Source organism: Lacerta agilis, chromosome 12 (assembly GCF_009819535.1).
Source record: "Lacerta agilis isolate rLacAgi1 chromosome 12, rLacAgi1.pri, whole genome shotgun sequence".
Taxonomy (NCBI): domain Eukaryota; kingdom Metazoa; phylum Chordata; class Lepidosauria; order Squamata; family Lacertidae; genus Lacerta; species Lacerta agilis.
The window spans coordinates 2,866,328-2,887,062 of NC_046323.1; the positions used below are offsets into that span (position 1 = coordinate 2,866,328).

Here is a 20,735-nt window from a genome sequence, read left to right on the forward strand (position 1 = left end):
GGCCTTCCGTGGGAATCGCCGGCGAAGGCAGCCTGAAGCTGAAGCCGGCTCCCCGCTCCCGCAATGCAATGTGCAATTCCTTGCAACGCAAGTTCACTTTTGGTGTGCATCTTCTCCTGACACGCTCCGTCCCCTGATGGTTTCTGCTTTTTTCTTTTTTTCTTTTTTCATTTTTATAAGAGAATTTATTGGTTTTTTTCAAAACAAAGAACAATGCTTTTTTTCACCCCGATTGTGCAAAGGTCTAGTGGATTATGCAAAGCACGCCTTCGACATTTTCTGTACAAAACTGCTGCTGGCATAAAAATTAAGTAACTCTCTATGCGAGCTATTAAAACGTCCTGACAATCACAAGAGGCACCAGCCTCTCGATAAAAGCGGCCCTACAATGATATGCTTCTGCTTTTTTTTGTTCCTAAATAAAAACGAAAACAACAAATTCATTCTTGGGAAAAAGTTACCCTATGGACAGCCCGTGTCGTGGGCAGGTTCCCTCCGAAGCCTCACGGCGCTGACCGGCTGCGCTTGTGCTCCGGGGGACGGCCGAGGCCTCGCTCTCGCTGGGCGCCGGGTGGGTGGGTGGGTGGGCGGCTTCCCCAGCCCTCGCCCTTCGCCCTGCCCCTGCCCGCTCTCCTTTCGCCCGCGCTTCCCCGGTGGACAAGGAAGCCGCCGCCGCCGCAACCGCCCCTCCTCCTCTTCTCCTTGGCGGGGGAGGAGCCGCAAGATGGCGGCGCCCCGGAGGGCAGCGTGACTCTCCCGTTTCCCGCGCGGCTCCGGCCCCAGGACGCCTCTCTCGGCTCGGCCCTCAGGCGCGGGGAGCAGCGTCTCTCCACCCCCAGGTTGGTTCCATTCCTTCTGTTGTAAGAAAACATAAAATTCTTATAACACTTATGTTTTTTAGAAGAGACTGTTTTAAAAGGCGAAAAATTGGACGTATATTATTTATGTTTAATTAGTGTGCCGCCCTTCTTGTCACGCGGCGGTTCACAGTATATTTGTAAACTCGGATATGTTTCCATTCTGCCGTGCAAGCTTTGCTGTGCCATCACTTGGAACTACCATAAATGCTTTTAATCACACACACACACGACTCATATAATCCTCCCTGCTAAATGTGCTTACTTTGTAGGTATTGTGGTCTGACGCCGGAAGTCAAATTTCTGCTTACCTGGTAGCAAGCCCCATCTTCACTTACTTCTGAGTAAACCTGCATAGAATTCTTAATAAACTAAAAATGTCATTCTGTGTGTGTTTGAAGATGTGTGCATGCACATGAAAGCTTATACCAAGAACAAACTTAGTTGGTCTCTAAGGTGCTACTGGACATTAAAAATATATATATATATATATTTCGACTGCGTCAGACCAACACGGCTACCTACCTGAATCTAGATACACACGGCATGCACACTTACCTATATAGGATTCTGCCTAAACTAAAAAAATGGCCTTTGTGTATATACTGTGTCATTCCCAGTTGTATATACTGAAGGACATTTTTAGTCTAGGCAGAATATTATACAGGTTTACTCAGAAGTAACTGAGGATGGGTCTTGCTCCCAGGTAAGCAGAAATTGCCTTCCAGCCTCAGATTGCAAAACTAAACATGCTTACTAGGGTTTACTCCCTATAGGATTGGTAGGATTAAATTTGAATAAATCCTGTAAAGGAGCACACTGCAGGAAATCCACAGTTGTGAGGCTTGAGTTTAATGGATAATTCAGGGTAGCAATTAGCACTGGTGGAGGAAGGGGGGTGGTAGGTGTGGTCCGGCCCGGGTGTCATCCCTGAGGAGGGGTGACATCACTGTGCTGTCCCCCTGGGACCCTCACCATGGGCAGCGCCCCCCAGGACGCTTGACCTGCCCCCTCCCCCGGCGGTGCACAGCATGTGTGCTGCTTAGGGTGCTGGAGCAGCTAGCTCCTTCTCTGGCAATTAGGCTTTCTTGGTTTGTTTTTTATTCCTCCCTCCCAGCTTTTATTTTGGTGGAGAGCATAATAAAGAGCAGGATCACTTCTGGTGAAGTCTGTAAAACTTAAGAGTTTGAACATCTCACAATATTTATTTGGTTATAAAAACAAAAGCATGTGCTTCAAAAATATCCACTTCAGCCCCTGGTCTCATTCAAATAATGATCTTTAAAATGACAGTATGATGCAACATTGAACAAATTGGGCAGGTGTGTCCAAGCATCTCAGAGCCACAGTATTCAGTTAGGGAAATTAGTGATGTTTGTTTCTAAGATTGGACTTTCATCCAAAGAGACATGCATAGGGTTTGCACTGATGGACACAGAAAGCCCCAAGCCCCACCTCCAGCAGTGGGGCAGATCCATTGCTGCATCCAAAGTTATACTTTTGCTGGCCAGGACAAAAGGCGAGAGAATGGTTGTTGATTTGCCTGTTGCACTAGTTCCAGACTGACACACTCGAGGAGGCAGAAGCTCAGGGCTCTCAGGTGATCTGCTGGGCTTTGGATCCAGTGAATCCAAAGCTCTACAGTAGTTCACATTTACCGGTACTCCCCAAATATCCCGTGGGTCAGTAGTGGTGAGTGTTTTGGATTTCAGGCGTAGAAACCTGTGTTTAGTATGCGCCTTACTGTGCTCACTGAAACCTCAGTTCCTGCTGCCACCAAGTCTTGCTGCAGCTCTTTTGGAGCCACTTGAGGGTTATTCCCAGCCTGCCTTATCAGAAATCAGGTTGCTGCCGCAGATAGCTTCCTTTTTCTGCCCCCTTCAGGTAGTGTAATCACTGTTCCATTAACTTTGTTCCATTAACTTTGAACTTGAGATGTTCAAGTTGGAACTTTGAACTTCCAAGGTGTCTCAGTGCCTTCACTATCTTCTTGTATCCTGCTTCTTGTTTGTGAAGGGCGATGATCTCTTCTCTTACCTTGGACCATTCTCTTGACTTAACCATATTTCTAACATGCACCCAAATTTGACACTCAGCAAACCCCTAGTCAGTTCAGGTATTTCATGTGTTCCAGCTCAAGCACACCTGGTGCAACCAATGAAGCCCTTGATTACTTGCATCAGGTGTGCTTTAGACAACACTTGTTGTATTTGTGCTGTTGTGAGGGATTCTGTTCAGGGGTTCGGATAATAAATAGTGAGACTGGAGAAGTCAGTACAGGTGAAACTCGCAAAATTAGAATATCATGGAAAAGTTCATTTATGTAAGCAATTGTTCTCATTAGCTACTGGAGTTTAATATATGAGATAGACTCATGACATGCAAAGCGAGATATGTCAAGCCTTTATTTGTTATAATTGTGATGATTATGGCGTACAGCTGATGAAAACCCCAAAGTTGAGATTGATAATTTGGGGTTCTCATCAGCTGTACGCCATAATCATCACAATTATAACAAATAAAGGCTTGACATATCTCGCTTTGCATGTCATGAGTCTATCTCATATATTAGTTTCACCTTTTAAGTTGAATTACTGAAAGAAATGAACCTTTCCACAATATTCTAATTTTTCGAGTTTCACCTGTAGCTGTTAGTCCTGTTGTTGTTGTTCAGTTGTTCAGTCGTGTCCGACTCTTCGTGACCCCATGGACCAGAGCACGCCAGGCACGCCTATCCTTCACTGCCTCCCGCAGTTTGGCCAAACTCATGTTAGTAGCTTCGAGAACACTGTCCAACCATCTTGTCCTCTGTCGTCCCCTTCTCCTTGTGCCCTCCATCTTTCCCAACATCAGGGTCTTTTCTAGGGAGTCTTTTCTTCTCATGAGGTGGCCAAAGTACTGGAGCCTCAACTTCAGGATCTGTCCATCTAGTGAGCACTCAGTCCTGTAAAACACCCTTAATGAACCAGTGGGATTTAAGCACTTACTTTTTCTGGATTGCAACCCTTTTAGGACAGCATGCTTTCTAAATAAGTAGTTCCTAGTACTAAAAACGGGTGCAAATGGTTTCATTTTTCATCCCAAAGATAATAGTGTAGAGAGAGAGAGAGAGATAAAGAGTTAAAAGAATCTGTATGTGTGTATAAGTCTATATTTTTTTTTTACAAAAAATTTATTGGTTTTCCACATCAAAAAGCAACAAATAAGGCCAAAAAACAACGAATACAACAAAAAAGACAGACAAACTACATCAACAAAATAAAAAGAAAAACAAATACATACCTCACACACAGGAACACCAACACTCCATCTATTAAGTTATAATCTTATTTCGAATCTAATTAGGGGGACTTCCCCCGTTCTCTCTTCTGCTTTCAATTCTAATTTACTTTAGTAACTTTTCTAACTCTTTTAACATTTCTTTCACTTAATTTCATAATCATCGTCTCAACATCTTATATCTTTTAATATCTAAATATCAAAATACAACATCTTAATACAAATCTTAACTTCTTATAACCTTATCTATCTCTTATTCCAATAAAAACTGCCGCTACTATTTCTAATTCATACCTTGTAAAATATTAAACTAATATCATTCATAAAAACAATCCAAGTATCTCTTCTCTATTCCAAATCTGACGTCGGGGTACCGTGGTAAGCCTTACTGATTAAACATATGTAATTTTTCATCCTACCCCTCTTCTTACCATTTTCTCTCCTCCCCTCATTATCACCCACCGGACTTCCCCCCCATCCTTTTCCAAATCCATTGTCCTGAATGGCATCTTTCCCTTTATGTCCAGAAACCAAAACATTGTCCCAAAGCATCCTTGCAGAACTCTTCACAGGAAATAAAACATCACCACCAAGCGTCTCCACTTCAGTCTTCAAATCAGATTTTGATTGAAATTCCAAAAATTGTTGTTCCTGCATTTCTGGGCTCTCACCCCAGAAAGCCGTTATAACGTCACTATGTCCAACCCTGGACCTCTCACATCGGCAGGGTTTCTCTTCTTCATGGAGTTGCGTGTTTTCAACTTCGGATAAAATCCCTGTATATTGTTCTCTAATTGTTTCTTTAAGTTCTTTGGCAAAGTTCTTAAAAGAATTTCCAATCTCAGAAAATCTTTCGGTGACATTCTGATTCAGCAGTTCTAATTTCAGAAGGATTGTCCTTTGTCCATAAGTCATTCCTGGGTCTATAAACATTTTAAAAGCGAAACCAGAAAAGGGCAGAAGTAGGCAGGAAGTAACAGAGTTCAGTACTTTTCCATCTTCAGGTCTCAAATTGCAGCCGCCATTTCCCCCTGATCAGAGTACAAAAAAAAAATTCTCTTTATATTCCACAATCCTTGAGAGGAGATACCTTGAAAGTCTCAGTCCTCCCCTAACAGGGGTTTCTTCACAGAGCAATCAAATCCGACAGACATCAACAGAAACATTTGTATCAGCCAAGCGTAGCAACAGCCAGATACAATGTTACTTTCATTTGTCGACAGGGAGAGAAACGGGCTTCCTTTTTAACGTTTCTCCCCGATAGCCAATTATTTCAATTTTGCAGTCAATTTAAACTCCGTTCTCACAGCTTACGGGGTTCTTCTTCTTCTTTTTTTTTTTTTTTTTCAAATCATATTTATTGTGGTTTCCAATAAAACAATATCATATGAAACATTCCAAATTACATTCCAAATTATTTCTCCAATTATAAAACAAAAAAAGGTTCCAAATTGTCCAAATTATTACTTTAAAATTTATTTATTATTTAAGACTTCCCATGCTTCAAATTCCGGAGGCTCTATTATCATAAATTATTGCTTTGCTTTCTCTTCCAATGTTTTCACAGCCGCTGATATATCCAACAAGTAAGATAAGTTCAAACAAACAGTATCACTGTGTGATTTTAAGTCTGTACTCCACATTCCTTCTTTCGCCCTTGCTGATTGAAATCCAAAAGTCGTATTTGTACGATCGCCATTTTCTTCTTTATTATATTTCATATATTTTTCCACTTTTAAAAGTCCCGATCTGCACCAGGTTATAAATCTTTGGAGGTTAGCCATCTCACTTGTAAATCGTCACGTAAAAAGAAAAAGGAATGCAGCCTTGTCCCTCCTACGATCTCACGTTGCAGTCCGGGCATAATTCTAACTGCGTCATTTCTGGGCAGTCAACCAAATTCTTCCAATTAAAGTCCGTCAATGTCCAAGGGATTCATTTCATACTTCACACAATTATAGATTATAGTTCATATATTCTTCATACTCAATTTTTCAATCATTCAAATCTCACTTGTTATATAAACGTTGGGTCTTCTGGGGGGTATTTGCCCAATATAAAATCATACAATCACATAGTCCAGGGCTCCTCCCCCCCTTCTGTCCCGTTTTCACATACCAATATAGTCATAAATTCTCATCCTCTTCTTTTCAAACAGTGGCTGGATTCTTTAGCAAAATACTTTCTCCTCTTTCGTTTGAAGCATGCCCAAGGCGAGTCACTAATTTATATTTCTTAGCATTGGGAATCCCGGACGGACAGGCCGGTCGCAGGAGTGCCGAACCTCAGGGGGGCTATCTGCCCTGACTCCCCTGCCCATTTTCCCGAAGGGTCAGAGCAGGTTTTGGAGCACCGTGGGCAAGCTGTCCTTCCCACATGCCTGGGAAGGTTGGGAGGCTGCATACTCCCAAAACAGCCTCAAAATTCCCCTTGGAGGTCGGGAGCAGATGGAATTCCGACCATACCAGTCCGTGCCGGAAGCGGAACGGGTTCTTCTTTTCTTTTTAATCCAATCAAAAGAACGAGGCGCTCATATATCGGCGGCGGCCGCCACTAAGCTTTCCTGGTTGGGGCAGCCTCCACAGCCCCGCGCCGTTGCCCATTCACTCGGGCGTCCCTTTTACAAGGGAAGCCCGAGAATGGGTCAGCGCAATGGGGCCAGCTGGAGAGCCCAGACCACGGGACGCTCTTCCCGTGGCTTACCGGAGCCCGCTGCGCGGTAGCGGAGCTCCTGGCCACCGGGAAAGCCGGGGTTGACTCGCAGCCGAGACAACCCCCGACCGCCGACAATGGCGTCCTCGCCGGAAGTCCGTGTGTATAAGTCTATAATTGTTACAATTTTGGTTTGTGATAAATCTTGTAGCAAATACCTGCAGGGCTTATAGTTCGTAAATGGTGAAGCATTGAAAAGGACTGTGTTTTGATTTGTAGCAAGAGTAGAGTACAGTATAGTCGTTTTATTACAGTCAGTGACTAGTAACAACATAAAAACACCAATTACAAAATTTAAAAGATCAGAACAAAATAAAATAGTATAAAATCACATACACATTAAAAAAGCAGTTCCAGTTGGTCATTCATCTTTCAGAAGGGGATCCTTCTGGCCGACAGGGAGCGAGAGAAAGCAGTTCCCCTAGTAAATGAGTTATAGCCCTTGGGACTCCCAAAGTGGTTGTTTAATGGTTGTATTTGGAACAGTAGCCTCCTATGATGAAAGGGCCGCGTGGAATAATCATAAACATGAGGCAACTTCCTACTAGCAATGTACAGATGTGCCATTGCAAGAAGAAACAAAACCAATATTGTTTGATCTACAAATGGAAAATGTGCACTGCTAGCTGAAGAAAATGCCATGTTCCATTGGGAGACTTTGAAAGCACTTAAAGGACATTTCAAAACAGTTTCATTTCTAAGGAGGTTGAACACCCTTATTCCCTTATTTCATTCTCTAGTAATTATGAAAGCTGGTTAAAAGTAGTGCAATAGCCAAAATAGCCAAAAGCCAGCATCCTTTTTTCTTTTCTTTTGGCATTTCTTGGATTATTATATCAGCAATTGCTTACAGCCGGCCAGAGGAGTGTGGAGAAGGAAGAGGGACTGAGACCATCCTATGCTCTGGAATATAATCTAGTACTGATTTTTCAATTAAAGCAAACTGTGTGTCAATGCACTTTTGTCCCGTGGCTCCATAGAACAGATGTGCAGGATCAGAGGGCATATAGTATTATGGTTGTGATGCAGTGGCGTGGAGGGGCACTGGGTGCCACACCACAGGAGGTGGCACTTACCACTGGGCCAGCAGCGTGCCTGAGCCACGCGCTTCTCCTGGAAGTGATGCAGTGGCTCAGGCGCCTGCAGGCTCCACACTGCCTGAAATGACAGTGTGGGGCTTGCACCTGCCCACTGCCTCCCCCTCAGTAGTAGGGCTGCCGAGCCTGGGGGAGGAGTTGGGCGGACTGCCTGCAGGCTCTGTGCTGCCCGAAACAGCGTGGGGCTTGCATCCACCCTCCGTCTCCCCCAGGCTTGGCCGCCCTACAGCTGAGGGGGAGGTGGCAGGGAGACTCCGTGCAGCTTGCCCCTTGCCCCCCTAATATTTGATGGAAGCCGTCCAGAGTGGCTGGGGAGACCCAGCCAGATGGGCAGGGTACAAATAAATTATTATTATTATTATTATTATTATTATTATTATTTATTACGTCGTTGCCTTGGGTGCACGAGCGGCTAGCTAACCGCTGTTGCTGTGGGTCTGCCTACTTAAATAGTGCAGCTGGATTTCTTGTGAGTTTTTGCAGGTCCAATTGTAGTGTATTCCCTGGAGACAATTCCTTGTCCTCACTTCTGTCTTTGTTGTGGAAATGCCATGCTTTGTAGGCATCCCCCCCTCTTTTAGGTTTTCTTTGGGTGTGTGTGAGGGAAAGCTGCTGGATTTATGTATGACACCTCCACTTTGCCAGAGGCTGTAGACTACCCTTGAATATTCATTAAAAGGACCATGAGCAGATTAGGGACATGGGCAACTTTTAAATAGCGCTTTAATGCATAGACACGAAAGGGCAAACATGCTTGTGGGAATACTAATGCAAGCATATTGATTGAACTGCACTGAACATCTGCCTGCGGACCAAAGGGACTTATGAATACAATCTGTTGTTACGCAGGAGAAAGATTGGGGGTGGGGTGGGGGTAGGGAGGGTCACTGAATAGCTTTCCTCACCTGATAGCCTAGAATGGTGTATTGCTGGCTTGGCTTTTAAATGATTGACGGGGAGATAGATGATAATACTGATACGAGACTATGGCATTAACTTTTAATTCTTCTTATTGGGGGCTTGGAATTCTGGCTGTGAGATCTTTAAACGTTGTGGGCTTAAAGGTTTTTTTAAACAAAAATACTGTATGAATACTGTAACTACTGGATTGCAAAATGATTAACTAACATGCATTATGGGATTCAAAAATTGGGACTAAAGGGTCCCAATTTTTGAATCCCATAATGCATGTCAGTTAATCATTTTGCAATCCAGTAGTTACAGTATTCATTCTTTCATTTCTTGTTTTTACTGGTATATTGCTGCAGGGACACTAGTCTGAACCATGTACCCTGGTGGACAAGCTTCCTGGGATGTGCCTTTGAAGTCATTGCTTAAAGTGCTTTGCAAGCAAAGTGCTGTGTGGTATCATATAAATAATTTTAACAGTGATCAGAGTTTTAAATGGTTGAAAGGAGAGATGAGCAAAGCCGCAGTCAAAAGGCCTTTTCACCTTGCTGCCTGCTTCCCTTGAGTGTGAGCAGCAACAGATGCTTTGGCAAAGTCCTCTTTTTCTGCACCTGAGCTGCTCAATCCCCTTTGTATCTTTGCTTGATGCTTGAAATTGAGTAGCTGAAGCACATGAGCGACAAACTGGCAAAATTGGCCTTGGTCCTCATACGTACTGGGGAGTAGGGTGACGGGTGGCTAATTGCCTAGGACTGCAGAATGTGCTCAAGTGCAGAGTGGAGGTGAGATGGGATCAGAGGCTACACTGGGGGCCACATAGGAAGCGCCTGGGGGCCAGTCTGATCATGTATCCACCCTCTCCACATAGTAACCTGTTGTGTACCCCATGCAAATAGCACAAACACGGATGACTTAACTGCCATCAAACCAGCTTGGGAGAACTGTGGTGGTGTCAGCCCTGGCTTCCTGTCCCATACTTGTTTTGGGGGCTGGGGGAGACTGAAGGGCACTTGGTGGGGGGAGCTTTCTCTTCTCTTTCTCTGTCTCACACACCATCAAGACTAAGACAATCAGAATGTGGGTAGACAACCTGTGCTTTGATCTGGGTGAGAGAGTATATTCCTTTTGTTCTAAGGAATAAAACAAAAGCATGTGTTAACCTGCTGAGATTGCAAACAGTGTGATGCAAACACGTTTGTAAATAAAATGGACAATAAAATGCAGGCTGCTCCTGGACTGGATGCGCAGAATCCAGTAGTGCTTTGTCAGTTCGCCATAGTTTATTAAAATGTTATGTAGGCAGGTTTCCGTTTCTAGGTTTGAAAATGTGATGTTATTGTAATAGGTGCATCTGTTCAGCCGAGTTAGTTCTCCAAGAAATCCATGCATGCAACCTCAGTGGGCTTTTTGGGTGGGTGGGGGTGATGTAGGTCATCATGAGACATAATGGATTGGGCTGGGGAATTAGTTTGTGAATGCAGCATGCAAAAAAAAATCTACAGCTTGAGTTTGTCATACTGTAATATTAATTTAACACAATTGTTTACTCTGAAACAAATTGCAAGCCTCTGGTTACTGGAGCTGGGGAAGGCAGTTGGAAACTTGCCCTAGTCTATGCTTGGCTTGATCCCTGGAGTGCAGTCTATACAACAAAGCGCTTTATATCAGTATAAGAAAATGGCCAATGTTCATGATACAGAGCTGTTGGTAATAATAAAATCATGAGGAAGGGGCTCATACCCAGATTCAAAGTATTTTTGCTGGTGTTCTCTCAACCTTAGACAAAGAACACTTGCACAACTTCCCTGCTGTGTCAGTACAGTAGTCAGTTTGGTTCATCTGAAGTACTCAGTAAATAGGAATTTTTAAAGCCAGTCCATACATGCTTGCTTGCTTATTCATTTATTTAGCCTAAGCAAGCTGTCCATATCTTTCCCCCCAAACGGGGTGTTTGTGACTGGTCAGTAGTTGTTCCAGTCTAACCCTGAGATCCTTGGAGTGAGATTGGGAAGCGTATGAAGAAACAGACCCTAAATCGAAATGTGGGGTTTATAAGGAACTTCCAATCTATCCATCTCCTGCAGAAAGGAAGCAAGACCTCGCCTTTGTCCAGCAGGTGGCACTATTATTCTGAAACTTGTAGCTCCCAACCGCAACAGTCAGTCTGGTTATATTATACGTGCAGTGCTGTGTTTTGTGTTTTGTGTTTTGTGTTATGATTATCACTGTCCACTTGGTCTTTAAAAGCTAACATGTTGAGCTGAAATGTTTGGGTTCTTTCTTCAGTTGCAGAAAATACAAGATACTGTTGACTTCTCAAAGGTGTTTTAATACACTTATCAGGGAGCATATTATTAAAAGCAATTCTTGGCTATTCCTTACTGTTTAGTCTTCCTGATTTTATCAGATAATAGTTGAAAAACATGTTTTCCTTCTTTATCGTGGTGCCACATTGCTGTTGTCTAATGTCAAAGGGATTAGGAGTTCTTATACTTTTCCTTCTAGGAAACACTACCTTGCTAGTCTGCATTTAATTGTACTTTATTGTGTGCAAAGTTAGTTAAATAAACCTTTTTGTTTGCTAATGTTTAAGTAAAACTCCTGATGCATAACTAAATGAACTATTGCATTTATTTCTTGCCCCATAACTCTGCTCTCTTGGTGATATACAGGAAATGTTAAAGTTTTAAAAGGCTAAAATACCAGAGCAAAATCCACAGCCAGCACAGGGAATAAAATACAATAGCAACCATTGTCAGCCATATCAAAAGGCAAAACTATCTCAAATAAGACCAGCCCAGATGCAATAAAATGGAGAAAAAACAAATTAATAACAGCATTCAGTGGTGCTAATGTTAAAAAAAACAACAACCTGGGAGAACAGTACTTTCTCAACCTGGCACTGCTGAAAAGCAACAGGCAAGAGGGGGGGTTAGAAAATCCTGTTAGGCAAGAGGGAGGGAGAGTTCCACAAAATTGCAAAGTGTCTGAAAAGTGCCTGTTTTCTTGAGCTCTTTTGGAGCCATTCATCTTGCTTTCAGTTCTTGGTTAGTTAACTTTGAGCATGGGGTTAATCTAAGTGCACCTTTGACTAATGTCTTGGTTCACCTCTTCTTTCATTTTGAGATTGGGAGTATAAACAAGATCACACCATTGTATTCCATGTCACTGTATATACTGACTGTATGTTTGCAGTCACTATATTTACAGCAGCTTAAAAAACTCACATTGCCAATTTGAAAAGGTGAGGGGAAACACTTTCTAACCCTACGGATTGTGTTCAAGGGGAATTAATCTGCATCAAATAGGTGCTCTTTGTTATTCTGACAGTGTAAAGCAAAGTTTTGCACAGCGTGACAACTCTTGCAGTCAACCAGGGTCTTTGGCACATGTATTTGTGTAAACATTTCCTAGTAATAGTGTGGGGAGGAAGCAGCTAAGGTGGTTGGTGGTGTTTGCACTGTTTTAACCCAAGGTACAGCCATGTTATTTATTACCATTATGTCTACAGTGCGATGCGGGTGGCGCTGTGGGTTAAACCACAGAGCCTAGGGCTTGCTGATCAGAAGGTCGGCAGTTCGAATCCCTGTGATGGGGTGAGCTCCCGTTGCTCAGTCCCTGCTCCTGCCAACCTAGCACGTCAAAGTGCAAGTAGATAAATAGGTACCGCTCTGGCTGGAAGGTAAATGGTGTTTCCGCGTGCTGCTCTGGTTCGCCTGAAGTGGCTTAGTCATGCTGGTCACATGACCCGGAAGCTGTACGCTGGCTCCCTCGGCCAGTAAAGTGAGATGAGCGCCGCAACCCCAGAGTCGTCCGCGACTGGACCTACCGGTCAGGGGTCCCTTTACCTTTATGTCTACAGTGGGGCTGGGGAATGCGTGGCTCCTCAGGTTGCGTTGAATTCACACTCCATCAGCCCAGCCAACATCACCCATGATCAGCAATGGTAGGAGTTGTATTCAATGCATCTGGTGAGCCGCAGATTCCCAGTCTCTTAAATAGTGAAGACATGTATCATTTGCACCCACCCATTTCATAACTTAACCAAGCTATATAAAAGAAGAATCACCACTCTGCCCCCCAGGTGCATTGGAAAATGTGATATTGCTACCAGTGGCAGTCCACACAGATACCGGGCCCCAAGCCAGTAGGGGGCCCAGATGCTCCTCTTTCTTTCTTTCTTGCTTGCTTTTTCTTTGTCATTTGGACATTTCCGAAGAAAGAGCACGAGCTAGCTAAGCCTTTAGCACTCAGCAGGTGTAAGGTCACTTAATCACTGTTGCTAAGGAGCAAACGGTTGCCTGCAGCACCTGAGACTGAGGAGGGGGCCCTCCCAGAGCAGCAGAAAACAGGATATGTTCCTCATGGTTGCTGTTAGCCTGGCTGGACAGAGGAAGATACTGGGGTATGTGCTTTTCTCTGTGTCCGCTTTATTTCAGCCATTTGCCAGGCATGCCAAATTAATAGCAATAACAGCAGCCTTGTGAGGTAGGCTAGGCTAAGTTAACATATGCACCTAAGCAGCCATTCCTGCCACTAGATTGCAGGGGGTTAGAAAATCCTGTTAGCACCTTTGGCTACCCTCACAGCGGAATCTTAATTGAAGATAGAGATGGAATGCACAGAGCAAATGATGATTATTTGTATTATCTTTATTTACTAAATTTATATACTGCCCTTCATCCAAGAACCACAGGGTGGTTTACAGCATAAAACCACAAGGATACATAGCATAAAGTTACACACATGTTGCACTAGAGACTGATTAATCTCTGGAGAGTTATTTATTTTTCTTGAATGAAATAATACTCACTTTTTATTGGATATCATCATCTGACTGCTTTTCAAAATCATTATTCATCAAGTCTGAAATAACAGTAACAGTTGTGAAAATAAAGGAAAACAAAATGTATAGCTTTCCTATCTGGCCTGATCTGCAGAATTACGCATATATTCTTGAGAACAATACAAGTATATATCCATCTCTGGAAAGACAGGAAAGGAAGTATGCATTGTATAATAATCATTGATCAATTGTCCATAAAGCAAAACTGCAAAGATACCTCTTGTCTAGTAACAGCTGTGTAAAGGAACTACTATTGAGCACTTAAAAGGGAGGAACTAAGCAATCCCATAGAATTTGGCTATCAGAAAAGCAGACTACTTGGTGCTTAAAGCTAGAAAAGTCACTTTGTGCAAACTCCACAAGGCCAGCTCTCCAAAATCCCATCCACTCCCTTTAAATAGCTATAATTAATCCTATAGCTCTCATTTTATGAATTAAAATTTTAATGAGTGCTTTTTGTCCTTGGTGTGTATTTTGGGTGCAGCCAGGCAAATGTCTGCATCTGCATGTTCTGAATAGCAGTGGCGTTCATATAACCACTCTCAATGTTTGCAAGTGTCAGGATGCTTCATTAGCTCATTCAGCACTCATAAGTCACTTGGCTGGTCCTCAGGTTTGCTAGTTCTATCCCAAACAATACAGTTCCAGTTACAGGTGGGTAGCCGTGTTGGTCTGCCATAGTCAAAACAAAATCGAAAATTCTTTCTAGTAGCACCTTAGAGACCAACTGAGTTTGTTCCTGGTATGAGCTTTCGTGTGCATGCACACTTCTTCAGATACACTTCTGTATCTGAAGAAGTGTGCATGCACACGAAAGCTCATACCAGGAACAAACTCAGTTGGTCTCTAAGGTGCTACTAGAAAGAATTTTCGATTTTGTTTAAACAATACAGTTGACACAGTGGTGGCATAACAATATCACATCCTTTCTGTTCAGGTTTCTGCATTGCCTTCTTTGCTGGAGAAGTTACTACTGTATCTAAATCAGGGGTAGTCAGCCTTTTTATACCTACCACCCACTAATGCATCTTTCTTGATGGTCAAATTTCCTTACCGCCCACCAGTGCTCAATGGAAGGAGGATTCAGCTTGTGCCATAGAACCCCCTACTGCCCACTTAGAATCCTGAAATGTCCACTAGTGGGCGGCAGGGCCAGGTTGACAGCCCCTGATCTACACTGCAGACTCAAAGCATTCTTTCTTGTTGCTTTGCGTCATTTTAGTGACTTAAGGTTTGGCTCTGAAGGATCCTGCGGCTTTCTCTTGGTCACCCGTAGCTAAGAAGAAGATATGGGCTACATCACCACTGACATGCTGACCTTAAAAAAACATCACTGAGCATCAAAACATGAGTAACGATAGTGCAGCACAGTAGTTAACAGAAACAATAGTTTGTAATATAAGGTTATAACGTACTCAGAACAAGAAATTAAAGAATAACTAAGGAATTGGTTCATGCACAGTTTAAGAGTAGTGATTCAGTTATCTCTTAACAGGCAGCTAGAAACCATATGTCTCTCAAGGTCTGCCCTGCCAGTTTCAAGATGCAGATTTCATGTGATATTCCTGTGCCGCTGCTTCCTGTACAATCCTGATGCGTAAGATGCTTCAGTCCCTGTTTCTTTTGGGAGGCCCCATTGACGAAAGCCCGCCTTGGGTTACGACCCGTTTTGGTTTACAAAGAGACCTCCAGAACGGATTATGGTCGTAAACCACGGTACCACTGTATTGGTATTATAGGGAAAGTACTTGCCAGGTCAGTTTCTGGGCTTGGCTGTGTCCAATAGCTGTAAATGGCTCCAGATATGCATTTTTGTGAATAAATTGGCAGTGCCAGGTAACTGTGTGTTGTAAACATAGTTTTTGCAGCTTTGTTTGTCCTAAGAGATAATTTAAGCACCAGAACGGGCAGGGGGCATCAGGGTTACCCGTAGGAAAGATATTTCTGTATGTATGGAAATGGATGCAATGAGCAACAGGAGATTTGATTGTCACATGGATTTGTGCCCTTGCTAAGTGTTCAAACCATAGGATAACATTTAAAATCAAGAGCTGTGAGAATGTTTTCCTCGCTGTGTAAAATATTTGTCAGATACCTCACAGTGCTCAAATAAAGGGTAATGAGTTAATAAAGTACAGTCCTTTGACTGCCTTCTTTAGCTAGAGCTTATGTTAAAAGCTAACTTTCTCCTTCTCTTCACCATATTTTTTGTCCTGTTTCTCTGTAGAGCATGCAGCCCAATAGCCCCATTGATGATATACACCTGAGTGAATGGCAGATGAATCACTTTGCTTATACCTCTGACACCTCTACACCAGGACAGAAGGCAGATGCATATCGTGCACAGATTTTACGCATTCAGTATGCATGGGCAAACTCTGAGATCTCCCAAGTTTGCGCTGCCAACCTATTCAAAAAATATGCAGACAAATACTCTGCGATTCTTGACTCTGACAATCCAGAGACTGGCTTGAATAACTGTGCGGAAAACATTTTGACTCTGGCAAGAAGTCAGCAAAATGAAAAGGACAAGTGGCAATCTGCTTTGACGACAGCTAATGTGATGGAACTGAAGTGTGTGCAAGAGATGATGCAGAATAGCAAAATGTTTCAGAGTGCTCTAGTAGCACATGCAGGCGCTGACAAGGAAGCCACCGCCTCTGTTGCTTCAAGTCTTCCTAAACTCACTCACTGCAGTGGTGGCGGCAAATCTGTACATAGGGATGGCTCATCAGACTGTACAAGTCAGGGACTACATATCCTTGGCGGAGCCCCAGCTTTGAAACCTCATCAGTTTGGAATGGTTTCCTCAGCCAAGGCCAGAGCTGAACCTTCTTTTTTGCCAGTGCCTATAAGTGAAGTGTCTGATACTGCCTCTTGTGCAACTCCATTGTTTAGAGATGGTGAATCAGTGTTTAGTAGTTCTCTGACACTCATGAGTAACTCTGGTTTGAAGCAGAATTCATCTTCCACTCAGTCTGCTTTCCCTTCAGAGATGGGCAACCTGGGGAAAAGGAAAGCATTTCTTGTGTCCAATGAAGAAAGTAGCACTACATCTTCTGGTTTCATTCTTAATAAGCCAGTTAATACAGAAGGGAAGACCTTTGCATGGAGCGGAAGCAAAAACCACGAGAACAGAGCATCTGGTTTCAAAACTGCGAAAGAACAGCTCTGGGTGGACCAGCAGAAGAAGCACCAGCCCCAATCAGAGCGTACACCATTCCCATCTAGCAGTAGTACGAAAAAGACTTTGGGTCTTTCAAGATCTCGCGGTGTATTCGGGAAGTTTGTCCCTCCAACACCAAAACAAGACGGGAATGAAAACACGGGGACGCAGTGCAAATCTTACGGGTCTACAGAGGTGACTTGTCCAACGGATGAACGGCTAAAGAATATAGAGCCAAAAATGATTGAACTTATTATGCAAGAGATCATGGATCATGGGCCTCCAGTGAATTGGGATGACATTGCTGGGGTCGAATTTGCAAAAGCGACTATCAAGGAGATAATAGTGTGGCCTATGTTGAGACCTGACATTTTCACTGGTTTAAGGAGTCCTCCAAAAGGAATTCTTCTGTTTGGTCCTCCTGGGACAGGAAAGACGCTCATTGGCAAATGTATTGCATGTCAGTCTGGGGCTACATTCTTTAGCATCAGTGCCTCTTCATTGACCTCCAAGTGGGTAGGTGAGGGAGAAAAGATGGTCCGTGCATTGTTTGCTGTTGCACGATTCCAGCAGCCAGCCGTAATCTTCATTGATGAAATTGATTCTCTCCTGTCCCAGCGTGCAGATGGGGAACACGAGTCTTCTAGAAGAATAAAAACTGAATTCTTGGTCCAGTTAGATGGAGCAACGACCTCTTCTGAAGACCGCATACTAGTTGTGGGAGCAACCAACCGGCCACAAGAAATTGATGAGGCTGCCCGAAGGAGGCTGGTGAAGAGATTGTACATCCCACTTCCTGACACTTCTGCTAGAAAGCAGATAGTGACTTGTCTGATGTCAAAGGAAAATTGCTCCCTAACGGAGGAGGAAATTGATCTCATTGTTAAAAAATCAGATGGGTTTTCTGGAGCTGATATGACTCAGCTTTGTAGAGAGGCTTCTCTAGGCCCTATCCGCAGCCTTCAGTCTATTGATATTACAACCATTGCACCTGAGCAAGTACGATCTATAGTTTTTCAAGATTTTGAGAGTGCTTTAAAAACTGTGCGCCCCAGTGTGTCCTCCAAGGATCTCGAATTGTATGATACTTGGAATCAAACATTTGGATGTGGAAGATAAGAGAAATTAACTTTGCATGCTTAAATTCCATGATAACTTTTGATTTTTATCTTTATTTCTAAAAATGTTCATAGTGTTCTAATAAATTTGAAAAAAACTGGCACGTGGTTGCCTTCCTTCCTTCCTTCCTTCCTTCCTTCCTTCCTTCCTTCCTGTATTGCCCGAACTGTTAAGCCCTCTCTGCAGACAGATCACTTAGAAAGAGATATTATTCATCACTTTATACTATAATCCTCTGCACACCTACTAGGAGGCAAATCCCCTTGAACTCATTGGGAATTACTAATGAGTAAACATGCATGCATGTCCCTGCAGTAAACTTGTACTCTGATCCTAATTAATTACAAGAATTTTAAGCTGTGGAGTAGCAGAGCCCTTAACAACAGGTATCATTGAAGAAGAAATGATGTTAAGAGGCTCCACTCAAAACACCCATATGCTGCAGTTGAGAAGAAGTAAATCTATTTTCATAATCTTACACTATCACAGAATCAGGACTTGAGTAGGAACATATTAGAGCTCATCAATCTTTCAGTATAGCCCTGTAGAAGTCATTTCCTGTGTGTGTGTGTGTGTGTGTGTACATACACACACACAACCACCCTTCATCATAGGATCTCAGGGCAGTTCACAGTATAAAATACAAGATAAAAACAACTAAATAATTAGAACAAAATGGCAAAACAATAACCCCCACTTCCCACAAGCATATATTAAAATGCTGTATAATATGAATCAGCCAAAGGTTACCAGTGTTCTAGGTATTTATGACTGCTGAATTGTCAGCATATGGGGAAATGCTTTGTTTTGATATAGTCAAACAAGGAGAAAGGGAAGTGAGGTGGAAAAAAAGAATGGTACAAAAACAGGTATTTAAGTGTGGCGTGCATTTGCTTTGTTCTAGAATGATTTATTTTTTAGAAAATTGAAGGCCACCTTTGTGAACAAAACTCTTAAAAGGCAACTTACAAACAAGTAAAAACACAACCTTAAATGGTGGTAAGATGAAATATACAGTCGTACCTCGGGTTACAGCTGCTTCAGCTTGTGTGTTTTCGGGTTGTGCACCACGCCAAACCCCGAAGTACTGGATCGGGTTACTTCTGGTTTTGGCGCGCATGCACAGAACCGCCAAATTGTGTCACATGTGTGCACAGACGCAGTGGCACAGATTGTGAATGCTGTGGGTTGTGAACGTGCTTCCCGCACGGATCACGTTCGCAACCCGAGCTTCCACTGTAATACAAAACTGCCAATTTATTAAATTTGTATACTGCCCTATACCCATAGATCTCAGGGCAGTTCACAACATAAAATTACTAAAAAAAAAGCAGAAGCACAAAATACATCATAAAAACATAGACAACCCAAAAATCCCCCCTTCCTTCCACAACAAATTTAAAAGTGCTTCAGATGTCAGTTAGCCAAAGGCCTTGTTAAAGAGGAAGATTTTCACCTGGTGTCTATAAAAAGTGTATAATGAAGGCGCCGTCCGAACCTCCCTGTAGAGAGCATTCTACAAATGGGGAGTTACTGCAGAAAAGGCCCATTGTCATATTGCAGTGGTGGCGAACCTATGGCACGCGTGCCAGGTTTGGCACGCAGAGCCCTCACTGCTGGCACGCGCACGATCCGGCGAGAGCGAACGAGGAGAGGGACGCTCGGTCAAACGGGAACGCCGATCTGCGCCTTGGAGAGCAGAGGCGAGGCTGGCGATGCCTGGTCGCTACGGGTCTCCGATCTCCCGCAGGAACTGGTCTCGGCCGTCCTTTGTCCCGCCCACCGCATGCCGCTCGCCTGCTGCCGCCTCCACCGCCTCCTCCAGCGCGCAGTTGGCTCAGGGACCCGCCTCCATGTGCGCCCCCGCCCTCGCCTGGGACCCAGACAAGAGGAGGAGGAGGAGGAGGAGCCGGCGCAGAGGGCGAGGGAGACGATCCACCGAAACGGCGCCCCCGCCCGGCGCTTCCAGCCCCACCCAGGGGCGCTGCGGGGCGCGCGTAACGCGCAGTCCTCCGGGCCCCTGCCGTTAACATGTTTGCTAAGGGGTAAGGCACGCTGGGGTGGGTGGTGTTAGGGTTAGGGTTAAGGGAGAAGTCATAGTTACCTGTCGAGTTGGAAGGGTACCACAGGGTCATCTAGTCCAACCCCCTGCACTTTCAGCTACCGCCACTGCCCCTTGAGCGCGGTGGGTCTCGCTTCCTTGCAAACATTATGAATTCCTTATGCGCAGGATTGCGCTGCAGTCGTTGCAACACACACTCTCTTTCTCTCTGGGTGAGCTTAACAAGTTGTCTGCGCCCCCAGCCCAAATTATTAGGAATGTAAATGGAGGTCAGGAAAGATCCATACGCAACCAGCGTTCATTAATCATCAACCACCGTTGCCAGGAATCATAAAGTAAAAAAGAAAAGTAAAAATAGTGAAAATAATGAGGTCGCCCTGCTTTTTAATCTCCTCTCTAATGAGATGGATGGGGCTGATAAAGCTTTAACAAGCATGTGACTGTTGGGCCTTAGGGTTCTGAGTTCGAGTCATAACAGCGTTCGTATTTTTAACCCTTATTGTGCTGTGTGTGTGTGTTTTTGGCGCTTTGGCAGACGATGATGTCGGCACCGCATGTTAGTTCCAGTGACGGTATTATTTGTCATTTATTTCTGTTCTCTCCCCCCCAAAAAAGCTCAGCAGCTTTGGGGTGCGCCCCCAAAAAGCAAAGCAACTTTTGTGCGACCCCCCCCAAAAGCTCCAAAACT

At 43.8% G+C, this 20,735-nt stretch overlaps 1 protein-coding gene across 1 annotated transcript; it reads left to right on the plus strand.

Annotated features, from left to right (window-relative positions):
- The first annotated feature begins 760 nt into the window (after nucleotides 1-760).
- On the plus strand, nucleotides 761-18,083 carry FIGNL1 (fidgetin like 1). Its single transcript, XM_033166069.1, has 2 exons — nucleotides 761-839; nucleotides 15,928-18,083. Exon 2 carries the CDS (start codon nucleotides 15,931-15,933, stop codon nucleotides 17,983-17,985), a length of 2,055 nt encoding a protein of 684 aa, XP_033021960.1. The 5' UTR covers nucleotides 761-839; nucleotides 15,928-15,930; the 3' UTR covers nucleotides 17,986-18,083.
- Nucleotides 18,084-20,735: the final 2,652 nt, after the last annotated feature.

Excerpts from the sequence above, each read along its gene's own strand:
- FIGNL1 (XM_033166069.1), top strand. The coding sequence starts at position 15,931 with ATGCAGCCCAATAGCCCCATTGATGATATACACCTGAGTGAATGGCAG.